General features: G+C 45.4%; 1 protein-coding gene across 6 annotated transcripts in view; it reads right to left on the reverse strand.

The window, feature by feature from the left end:
* The window catches only part of LOC311032697 (calcium/calmodulin-dependent protein kinase type II subunit gamma-like), a 33814-nt gene extending 24257 nt beyond the window's left edge, over window positions 1–9557 (reverse strand). For all 6 annotated transcript variants that reach the window (XM_084039668.1, XM_084039667.1, XM_084039664.1 and 3 more), the window contains exons 1-3: window positions 9330–9557; window positions 7130–7224; window positions 891–950 (exon numbers count right to left, since the gene is read on the reverse strand). In XM_084039668.1, coding sequence (XP_083895794.1) covers window positions 891–950; window positions 7130–7224; window positions 9330–9391 — 217 coding nt within the window. In that variant the 5' untranslated portion in view covers window positions 9392–9557. The remainder of the gene's footprint in view (window positions 1–890; window positions 951–7129; window positions 7225–9329) is intronic.
* Between the last annotated feature and the right edge of the window lie 2844 nt (window positions 9558–12401).

The raw sequence follows: 12401 nt of genomic DNA on the forward strand, positions 1-12401 counted from the left end.
ACTAGGACAAGAGGAAAAGAGAAATAAGACGGAGAGCAGTAGGAAAGGTGTCATTGATTTTGTCATATTCTGCCCTTTAACACCCACCTCCTCTTAACATCTCAATTACAGCAGCACAATGCATTTCCTTTTCAAAGCATTGCTGCAACACAAATTTCCCACAACCAACACATTGTAACTAACGGGCGATGCAGCCGAGGGCAACCAAACCAGAATGTCGAGAAGGCAGAAACAAACATGTCCGACAGAGAAAATGTCTCATCTCGGCAGAGCAGAGCGGAGATCGGTTGTCAGCAATGAGAAGATAACATGCTGTCAGCTCATTCTGTCTGGGCTTACTTATTATGTCTTTAAAGGCAATAGTGGTGATGTCATTGCATACCTGTTGACATCTCTGTTGTCACGACAACTGTACAACTGATTTGAACAGGCTCAAAACTCACAAAGGTATAACCACGGCTAGCAGTCCTGAGCGGTTAGCATCTTGACATCAATGCAAAGTAATCAAACAAGCTGATAACCACATCAACTAGTGACAATTGAAGAGGTGAACTCCAGTTGCTTCCTATCCTGCACTGAATTTGATATAAGCAACTACATTCTTATAAAATATTTATTAAATAATACCAGTACACCAATAATAATACAAGATAATACCAGAAATCAGAAATAAAATCAGTCCACAAGCATATGTCCATTTCTCAATGCCAGTAAAAAGTTCAGATTTGGATGATCAGATGTTAAACCCCAAAACACGATGTATTTTTTTTACACTTAACCTATTTGGGGAAACCCTGTCACAGATATCCAATATGAAAAGAGCATTTCCCTAAAATGTATTGCTGCATACCAGTAGCTGTGAGCATGAGCAACAATGCACAGAAACTCACCGATGTTGGGGTGCTTCAGTAGACGGCAGATACGAGCCTCTCTCTCCAGCTTCTGATGGTCTGCGGAAAGAAAAATAAAAGTGAATATCGGGGGATCAGCAGAGTGTCATTACCTGGTCAAGCAATTGTGTGGCAGGCTGCTCTGGACAACGTGATTGCGAACACTTATTGGTATTAAACTTAAATTTGACTCACTACTGCGATGTCCATCTTAATAATGACTTACTGGAGAGCATCATTAACGAACAACAACAAAAAGTTAAACGAAGTGCGTTAATGCGAATATTTTAAAAAGTAATCGGGTTATTTGTGTCACAGATAAAGACGTATTTTGTGTATGCAAAGGCAATATTTTAAGCACTAATCTATTTGTAACAGTCGTTAAAGCTGAGTGGCTGCATTCGCCTCTGAAGGGTAATGGTCACAAGGCACATTTAAGAGAAGTCCACTGACCACAGGTACGGCTTTATATAAGGTTATTAAACTGTGAACATTAATGAGGCCGTGTGCAGCGATTAAAATGAGCGCATAAGTTTGCATGTGTAAGCGAGTGTGTGTGTCTGCATTTGTGATCGCGAGAAGGGGGGTTAGTGTGAAGCCAAGCTATAAAACATTGGAGTGTTTGCGTTTGTGCTGGGAGGGGAAGCTAGCAAACACATACACGAGCCGCTCCAAACCAACATCCTTGTTTGAGGATTTTACTGAATCCTGTAGCAGTGTGTGTGCACACGTGTGCGTGTTCGTACGAGATGTCGGCGTGTCAACCACATGACTGTTAAAACTACTCCCCCCCTCCATCACTTTGGGAGCTATGCAGCCGAGGTCAGAGGTGACTTATGGGAACTGCAGTGACGATCCAGTATGACTCAGTGTGTGTGCATGCGAGTGTGTGTGTTACTACTGCGGTGAAGCCAACTCAACCCCAACAGCCATTATAACCACACACACAGCCTCATGTACATTTGCATTCCTTTCCCCCAGTGCAGAAACGGCCTCAGATAATATTCACATGCCGTTGCTGAGCAATCGACGACGTACCCAACTTTTCTCCTACAACTGCATTACAGTACAGGCATAATATAAGAGCACATTATGAAGAGCAGCATCCCTTTCTGCCACCCCTCTGCATCCTTCTTTGCATGACTTTCTCTTACTTGTTGCCAACTAGGAATAGGTCTGAGGGTGCAGTTTTGCAGCTCTCTAACACGGCGCTACACACTCGTCTACCTTCCGCTTCCCTGCAGGTATAGATTTCCTTCATCTGGGAGAAAGCGAGTGAATAAAGGGAGAGACCTGAACCTCCATCTAATTACACCAGTGACGCAGGACCGAGAGACAGACAGAGACGGAGGGAGGATTACGTGGAACGTCCATTTGCTCGGAGAGGATCACAGCTCCCCTGTGTGCGAGTGTGTTTGTGTATAGCCGTCTACCCTGGTGCAGTGTCACTGCAGCACTCACTAATTCATTCAATCTCCTTATTTGTTGGTGCGAGTGTGTGTGGTAGAAGAAGGCAGGAAAGAGAGGGCTGGAGGGCAATTACTGGCACTTCCTGCTGCTCTCTAATTGGCCATCTGCTTTGCCATGGGGCGGGCCCACAGCCATCTTACATCAGCTGAGCAGGATGGAGAGGGCCTGACACACAAACACACGCCCCTCTGTCTGCCACACATGACAATCTGATTGAAGACTCGAGGATCCAATTCAGTTGGTTTCATCCCAACTGTATTGTTTCATGTGATACTCATTTCAAATAACAAATGACACGGTGAGTCATATAAAATGTTTTAGAACAAAAAACCCAGGCTTCAATTCTCAATACATCAGTGGTTCAAAGCAGCTATACAAGAACTGTGCCTAAATAAAACGCAGATTTCTAAAATTAGCTAAATCATTTTTGGAAATAAATGGGGAAAAAAAAAAAAAGAAAACGATGCAAGATGATTAGGAGTCTGATCAAGCTCAACACGTTTAGGTGGTGCTTATGGCTATACAAATATTAAAATGCAACGTCAACATGCGTATCGGTGCATCCCCAATATTTACACAGAGGGAGGTTTTAAGAAATGGCTGTTCATTATTTGGATGTAGTGACAAAAGAGGAGCAGGCATTTCGTTTCCATTTTAGTTTCCAAAATCAATCCAAAAAGACGAAAAAGTTTGCAATTTTTTTTTTTTTTTTTTTTTTACAGAGATCCCGACATAATTGCATAAAGAAGACGCCTCAATATGCCGCAATCGCACCGTTTATACTGAACGGCATGGCGCCGCGACGATGTCTCCTTTTACACAAACATCCTGGCATTGCGGAACCAGAGGCACAACGTTGGGCGGTAGTGTGACGTAATAAATAAGTGTCCTAATACCATTAGTTGCTTGTTCTTTTGCTAGTCTAGCACATTTTTGATTCTTCAAGCGCAAGCAAAGTTGCTGTGCATCATATACAAAATGTTGCATATAATGGCGGCCTCGCGCGAGCAACTATTATCTTCTTTCTATCTTCGTCTCAATGTTCTGATCTTTTTCTATCCCAGTATTTCTATCCTCTATAACTAGTATTGCACGGTATACTTTAAGTAAAAGTATCACAATACCCTGCTTTTAAAAAACAGTACATACACCATCTTATTTGAGGCGATACTTTAAGAGCCGTATTTATGAGTTGTGTCACTCAGTGTATGCACAGTGGTCATGTTTCTCTTTTATATGGACGCTGCAAGTACAAGTGCTCTTGCTGACCATCCGTGGCTAATCGACTCAGCAGACACAGACTAAGCGAAATATTGCACTCAAGTACCTTAGCCAAGGGTAAGGAGTTGCACCTATACTATGAAGGCAATACAATTATAACACAGATGCTACATTGTCTGCACCCAGACAGCAAACCATTTATTGCTCCCACCATGTAAAAAGCAGCGGCGGCTCATTTCGGCTTTAATTTTTCCGTTCTTACCTTTCACAATAAAAGCGCTAGACATATAGACTGCATCACTGCTTATGAGAGCGCACTTAAATTCACTCGGAGCATTTCGCTACTAGGCACAACAAACTTTTGTGAATTAATGCAAACAAGAATAATTGTTTGGTTATGTATTATTCCATTACTTTTCCTGATGGTTTAGGTTTTTGCCGGGATATTTTTTCAGCATCGTGTCGTATTAAGGTAATAATTTTGGTATTTTGACAATGCTCATCATCATTTTTGTGGCCATATTTCTGCCACCATTGTTAAGGGATGTAGCTTGGTAACTACGCACAAAGATGATGTCTGCATTTTTTACCCCGTCTGCAAGCTTTGAATTTGTCGACGGCTTCTCTAACTGGGAAAAATAGCCACCAGTGAACACAGCACTAGATCTATTCAAATCACTGAATATATTGGAGATTTGAGCGGTGATTCAGGGGTCTGGAACCAGGCTTACGTCAAGGGCGGGACTGATGAATCCCAAAGGTTTGCCATTATTATTAATAATAATGAGATACTTATGTGAGCAAAGAACCAAGTGGACTGAGTTGGAAATTCGGGGCATTGATGAGCGATAAATAATAATAGCTAATAACAACTGAAGTCATTTTCATTGGGACAATCATGCAGCCCCACGACAAAAAATGTTGAGGAAAGGTTTTAGAGTAGTGCATTGTGTCAGTGTCACACACACACACGCAGCAGACAATGCAGCACCCTTCCACTTTAAAGTCACTTCACTCAACAACAAAATAAAACTGAGCATTTGTTCTGCGCAATGAAACTTGCATCACACCATTGCAACACTTTGTTCACTGCCATGTACAACCAATATTAGCTGGATTTCCAATAAACACCCCTCTTCTTCTTTGACTCATTTTAATGAATTACACGTGTTACGGTATAAACTAAAACACTACAAACACGACAGCAATGACCCTTGATTCTCTGGAGGTGTACGTTTTTTGTGTGAGCGTGAGCACATTGTGTACCTTGCTGCCCACTCGCATCCACCCCCAACTGCCTGTAGGCTGGACTGTCCCACAGCCAAAAGCCTACATCCATCCCTGACATACCGGACTCCCTCACTTACATACTTCCTTCCTCTTTCGTTTCCTTCCTTCCTTTCCCTCCCTGCCTCCCTTTTACCCCTCCCCCCACTCCTCAGATTACTGCAGTGTTTACCAGAGCTTTGAGAGACTTACCCACTGGGCCACGCGTGAGGTCACACTCGCCCCATCGGGCTAAAAAAAACCCACCCAAATCCTACCAGGCAAGCTGCCTGCTCACGCACTGGGTGCCTGTGTGGATGTTGTGTTTTGTGTGCGTGTAGGTGCGACTTGCATCAGCCAGTCGGCCTACCGCAATTCTTCTGCAAAGAATCACTCTCGTTGCCTCCTTCGCTCACCGCATCGCTGTCTGTCTCATTTCACCTCGCCTCCCCTGGAGTGTCGCTGATCACCTTGCGAGATTATATTGTTAAAAATCTCTTCCTCCTCTCATGGCCGGCTTTCTTCTCCCCCGGCAAACATGCACACACACACGGGCCTACATTGTACTGCCTGCCTCTGCGAAGAGCTGACAGTTTTCTGCTGAGCCCTTACTTTTCCTTGGTGGGCCATTAACACCAGGAGCTGCCCTATGTGGACACTTGAAGGCATGGATAGAACAATAAGGATATTACAACTCACTCACAGTGAGTGCCTCACAATACAGACATGCCCTATTAGTGTTACTCCCTGCTCACACACACACACAGAAATGCCATCAGACACAGACAACAACAGGGCAAACAGGGAGGCTCCTATGGAATCTGCGGGGTCTTAGTGGTTGATGAGATACATTTAGCATAAGTGGATTAGCCTCGATACAAACCAATCCCCCTTTGCAGAGGGACAAGAGAAAGGCAATGAGTGAGATAGGCTAGTAGAGAAATATAGGCATGGAGGTAATGAGAGAGAGTGCAGGAAGGGAGAACAAAGGAAGCCAGGTGTGTGTGAATGTCAGGAAAGAGTGCCGGCCTAATTTGTCAGATACAAAAAAAAAAAAAGGAGAAAGCAATTAAGTATCTCAGTCTGAAGGGGAGCTTCTGACACACTGCCATTAGCTCACGTCATCATTACAACATGGCACGCCACATCAGGCCTGTGCACGTGGGTGTGGATCTAATGCAGCACGGACAACCGACGCAACCGAGTCAAATATCAGATATCGGACGAGAAACATATTTCGTATCCCGTCAGTTCTTATCGTTTTTATTTCAGTCCTAGTGTCCGTGTGCCCTTTCCACAAGGAGTGTCTTTGAAATTTGGATCAATTCATTGTACAGCGGTTGTCTAATGATACCACAGAGGAGCGATTGAGAGGTATTCAATACCGTGTTTATAAAGAGGGTCATTAAACCATCAAGAGGTTGCAGATAAGAACTCCTCGGAGACACAATGATTGAATAAAAGACTTCCTCTGCCATTGGAATTATGGGACTCATGGTTTATGTGCATACTTTCCAATAAGGCTGGGCAATATGACGCTAAGACGAAAGACGCACGAACGGTAAGCCATAGAAGACAAAGTTGAAATCAATGATCTGCAAGCTGCAATGCATCAAGGAGGCCATTATATGTATGGGTTTTACAGTGTTAATATTTTGACATTTTACACTTTTATTTTATACAGTTATTTAGCTTAATTTGTAATTTTCTTGTCTTTTAGTCAGTATATATGAGAGTCAGTCACATTAGCATTAATTTTGATATTTTCACTGTCACGTGTTGTTTAAGTGGACAGTGTTCACGTGAACTATTGATGATTTTAATTTAAAAAACTTAAATGGTAAACATCTGTCATCATTACACCTTCTGAGGACTTATTGAGTTGAAACGTTTGGTTACTCATGCTTTAATGAAAGGATTATCAACTCACAATCGGAGTGCCTCAGATCATTTCAGACTGTAAATCAATACCAAGGACTTTCTTCAAAAAAGTAAGATGGACAGTAGTTATTTTTATTTGTAGTTGACTACTTGCCCTATCCTTGAAGCACACTATTTTTTATTTTACTTCAACATCACAAACATTGTGTTTCCTGACCGTGTGCAGCACTCTCAAGTTTTCCAACAATGGAATGGAGTACTTTTGATTTGGATCAACCACAAACCGACTTTTCCACTTGTTTATTCACCGTTATTAACATACCAGCTACACTTTGCAATATACGTCACAAAGAAAGCGGCCGTGCACAGAGTCGGTGTGAGGGTGCGTGGTGTTGTCATACCTCTTGCAGACAGCTTCTTAGTGTTGATGATTTTTGCAGCATATTCCTGTCCTGATGACTTCTTTACACACCTACGCACCACTGAAAACGCTCCCCTAAGAAGAAAGAACATAAACAACCAAAAATCAGTTCCATTTCACATGTTGTCTCTCTCTCTCTCTCTCTCTCTCTCTCTCACGCATACACAACGTGTGACATTTGAATCAGCATCCACTCGTGTGTGCAGTGGTTTTGTATATGCAACAACCTTTGACGCACACACACAGTTTATAATCATAACTATGACAACCTTAGTGTGTGTAGAACCTGAACAGGTTGGGCATCAATCAAGCAAATCAGCATCAATATAACAAGCCTCTCAAGCGTGAGTGGTGATATCAGCTTAGGTCTTGGATTGTAAATGAATGGCCAAGGTACATTTGCTAATCTTTGACAGTCACACAATGCAACGCAACATACAGCCCCAGAGGAAATTCAATTTGCAACAGCCAGCACAAAGAATGGGCCGCATCTCATACAACAATGAGCAATATTTAATGCATTCGCCAGGTACCAACGTTCAGTTATAAATAAAAGTAGAAAAGGAAGTGCACAATAAAACAACTCCACTGAGGAGTTTCATATTGACCTAGATGAATGCTCCATATTTTTCACCTGCAAGCTGCTGAGGCGATCGTTCAATTTTGAGCATTATGGATGACTTTCATAGCGTCTATATTACAGCCTGTAGTACCTGCAGTATCTCGCCCTATGCAGTTTTCTTGAAAAGGAGGAAAAGCTGCCATGTACCCTCCGGCTGGTATACGGAGGCTTGCTACTTTCTGCTGCACTCTACTCTGACTACTCTGCTCTTAGTTTCAATTATTTACCAGTAAATGATAGGTGACAGAAGTACAAGTCAGTGCCTTGACGTTAACAACCTATGACAGAGCAAAATGCATTCACAACCGGGTGCAGGAGGTGAAGCGGTCAGTCTGCAGAAGAATCAGGAGCAGTTAGAGCCACTATGGAGGATGTGTAGGTGCGTATGTGCATGTCAGTGCATTGGCTGTGCAATCAGTGCCATCGATTACCCAATTATTAGACAGAGAGTGGAAATGGCAGCTGGAAATTAAGGCCAGTGCATCTTTATAGGACCCTGTCTCGCCCTGCAGCCGCTGGTTTGGATACATAAGGGAGAGAAAAAAAAAAAAAAAGCCTTTGCCGGCCAAGAACAACAGATGCTGCTGCTGCTGCTGCTGATGAAACAGAGGAGGCAGTGGCCAGATTTTCTTGTCGTCATCAAAATACCGAGAAAAACACGTCACTGTCTCTTACTCAGTAAACGCCAAATTGCCATTCAAACAACCCGTGCTTTACGATAACCCCGGTTAAAGAGCCCACGGCGACAACGCGTGTATGATAACGTGATGATCCGGCCAGCTGGTGTTGCGGGAGCGCACATACGAACATAACGCGACAACATAGCCTGGACCGAATAACTTCCTCATTATGGTGATCCAGGGGTACGTAACGTTATTCAACACTGTTACACAAATCATCTGCAGCTGCTCAAAAAAAAAAAAAAAAAAAAAAAAAAAAAAAGGGGGAAAAAAAGTGAGCCGGCCTAGTAAGCTAGCGACCACAGCCTCTGGTCTGTCGTGCCAGCACGGAGCTGTCAGACCCGTGGGCCGGTGAAATGTCACAGGGCTCCGTCTCCGACGTCTCTCGGGGCCCCGCTGACGGGTCCAGCAGACCAGAAAATACCGGCTAGCTAACACGGAAGGGCTAACAGCTGTTAATGCGCCAACCTCTGTGCAGCGCATTCATCACCATTAGCGACTGAAAAGACGCAACGCTGCTGGGGCTAACGGCTAGTTTATCAATATCATGGCATAGCATGGTAGCTCGTTGGCTAATAACTGAACGTTGGTTTGCGCCGCTCTGCCGTTACTGCGGGAGCAGCTAGCTAGCTAGCCGATAGCAACGGTTATTTAGCCTGACTGCACCACGCCACTGACAGCCTTCCCGTTAATACACACTGACAAAGTACACAGGCACCCAGCGTGACTAACATGTAAGCTATGTTGGCTAGCTATCAGCTGCTAAGTTGGCTAACCAGAAATAATGTGAGGCGAGGTTGCGGGGGTGGGAGGAGGGGGGGGGGGACAAAACGACAAGACAAACACGATTCACAGTTAACGTTACGACTGTTGCTTACTTCCCGAGCTCCTCGTACAGCTGGTACTCGTCGGTAAACCGGGTAGTAACGGGGGCTGCCATGGTTGAAACCGTGAGCGGGGAGGGGAGCCCGAGCCTTGGGGTACGACGGCGGCTGGCTCTCGTACGGGGTCCGGGAGGAGGGTAGCCTAGCCTCCAACACTGGAGTACCTTTCTGACAGGCAGGCAAGGCTGAAGAGGATAGAGGCAAAGCAAAGACGGAAAGGGAGGGGCTGGGTAGAGGAGGAGGAGGAGGAGGAGTGATGATGATGATGGTGTGTGTATGCGCGCGCGTGTGTGTTGCGGTGTGTAGTAAAGGGGAGGAATCCTCGCGAGAATAAGCTCGTGCGGCATGAGACTTAAGGCCTCCAGTTCAATGAAGTCACTAAAATGTGGAGAGATGGTGCTGAATGATTTGGCTCATTTAGACTAAATATATCTGGTGGACAGTAGATCATAATTAGGACACACTCGCGGCGGTGCATATATGACTGACACACAAAAAAACAAAAAAAACAAACAAACAAACATCTTTGACGTCCAGTCTCCTGTCTCATCTCATACCTTCAAAAAAGAATGCAGGGAACATCACAGCAGCAGTTTTACTGCACTGGTTGGGATACACCCAACCCTGGGTCACACCTCACTGCAGCAGAGAGGCAAACTATGACACACACACACACACACACACACACAAACACACACACACACACACTCCAGAGATCAATATTGATTAATGCAGGTCCTGCTCTGAACATAGGCCTTTCTTTTTTGCCTTTACGTCCCGCGTATGCGCATTAGACAGACACGGATGGGTTGAGGGAACGGGGCGACTGCCGTATCAGGTTTCCGCCGACGAGCTTGCACCTATGTTTTTTCCACTGTGTGAGGGCTGTTAGCTTGGCGGTGCTAAAGGATGGTGTCACACGGATCCAGAGTGCCTCACTAAATGTTTAATGTGGCATGAGTGGGAGGCCATCAGAGGACAGGCGGGTGGGGCTGGAGGGAGCCGTAGAGCTTGAGAGGCCCTGTGAGAGCATGTGTGTGTGTGTGTGTGGCCGCCTGCTCAGATGTGGAGCAGCAAACAGCACATAGACACCGTCAGTGAAAAAGGAGAGCAAAATGGTGGTTTCACTTGAAAATGTGTGGTTGTCAGCGTGGGAACACAAAGCTGAAAAAGTTCAGATATTACGAGGCCGTATCTGTGAGTGCAGCCAGCTGAATCCGTGATGGGGAGCAGGAAAAGGAGGCCAGCATGTGTGTGTGTGTGTGTGTGTGAAGACAAATGAGCACTGCAACGTAGGCTACTAGCCCTCTCCTGCCCTCCTTTTTCCTGCGTGCTAACCCTGCTGCCTCTCCTCCTCTTCCTCCACCTCCTCAGCCTCCACAGAAGTTATATAATGGTGAACTCCTCAGCCTTTGTTATCTCACACCAACCACACACTACGCCTTGCCTGCTTGATGAGAGACAGAGCAGCAGAGGAGGGAAGAGGAGTGAGAGCGCAGGAGGCCCGGGAGAAGAGAAAGTAGGATGGTTTTCAGCAGAAATTGGCACTCGGTGAGGGAAAGAAAGAAAGCCTGAGTGCCATTTTTCATAGTATTATTGTTGTATTGTTACAGTCAGATCTATTGTGTGTCACTCCAGTTTCTCTGACTTTACCCCCCCCACTCTTTACGCCAACTTCCCTCTTGACTGTGCACGAGGATGGCGGCTCTAAATGTTGGCTTTGTGGTGGCAAAACGGCGACAGAAGCTCAGAGAAATCACCATTTGGAGAAGCTGATGACTAGACGATCACGGCCACGCTGTTTTTCAGCCACATCCAGGAACTGACTTGAGGCAGGGAGACATCATGCATTGCGCATGTCCTCTATCCCGCTTCATGTCCCTCGTCTTTTTCGCACCAGGCCAGTTGAAGCCGCCTCCTCGGAGCTAACGCAGCCCTGCGGTCCGATCTGCAGAGCCGAATGATCACATCGCTGTGTGTAGCAGACTCCCGTGGCTAACCGGAGCGCTGTTTGTGTCCAGAACAGACTAATTGTGCAATCAAAGCTTCAGTCGCTGCGATACATTTAGGCATGACTTTTTCCCTTTGTTGTGACTAATGAGGGTGAATATGCCATCTGTTACATCACCACAACTGAGAGAGAGTGGACGGGGCCAAGAGCTGAGTCATGACACTCCTGTTCTGCACCACTTCGGAGACGGAGTCTGACTGGGGTGGGGGTTGGGTGGGGGGGGGGGGGGTGGCTAACATTATTTCCTCCTTCAGTAGATGCCGGCGTGATGCCCCGAAGCAATAAGCTATTGACCTCCAAATGGTCATTTGTTGACGTCCACGTTGGACAGCACTCCGGCGGCGGTGTAGCCGTCTGGGTGAAAAGCAATGCGTCGCCGAGGACACGCCACTGTGCTCAGTCAGCTCTGCCAGGATGAATAAATAATGGTGCGTTTTTTTGAACATCACAGCGAAAAATCAGAGGTGACATGCACTCCGTCCCTGTTCCTGATGATTAAAGAGCCTAGTCAGCCCAGTTTGGAGTCTTAAATCTCATCATGAACATCAGGGGCACTGTTAGAAATTTAGCATCTCCCCGAGTCGGGGGGGCTGCAATCATCCCTCCATTCAGAGGTCCCTTCCTTATGTGGGAACAAAACAAAAAGCAATCTTTTTAGCACAAAAACCCACGCTTTTGATTGACTCCGAAGCTGCGTATTAACTTTATGATATATTATAAGTGGATTAATGATCACAGAGAGCCAAAACTGTGTCAATGGGCATTTGGGCATGTGAAGAATGTTCTAAGACAGACTTGAAAAAAAGCGTGAAGCTACCCTTTAAACTTGGGAAGCAGCATCATCACAGGCAGGAGGAGCAGGGCCTCAGGAGGTGTTGGGCCATGGCACTGTCCCCTGCTTCGCCCCAATGATAAGCCAGCTTCATCATCCAATATCGCCATCATAATTTCAACACTGGCACAAGTGTTGTGTAATGTAATGTGATGTAATGTAAGTTATCTACACTAGAGGGCAGCCCAGTGCAGTGCTGATTAAAAGCAGTGAGGAAGGAGGA

Source organism: Eutrigla gurnardus, assembly GCF_963514095.1.
Source record: "Eutrigla gurnardus genome assembly, chromosome: 22".
Classification (NCBI taxonomy): Eukaryota; Metazoa; Chordata; class Actinopteri; order Perciformes; family Triglidae; genus Eutrigla; species Eutrigla gurnardus.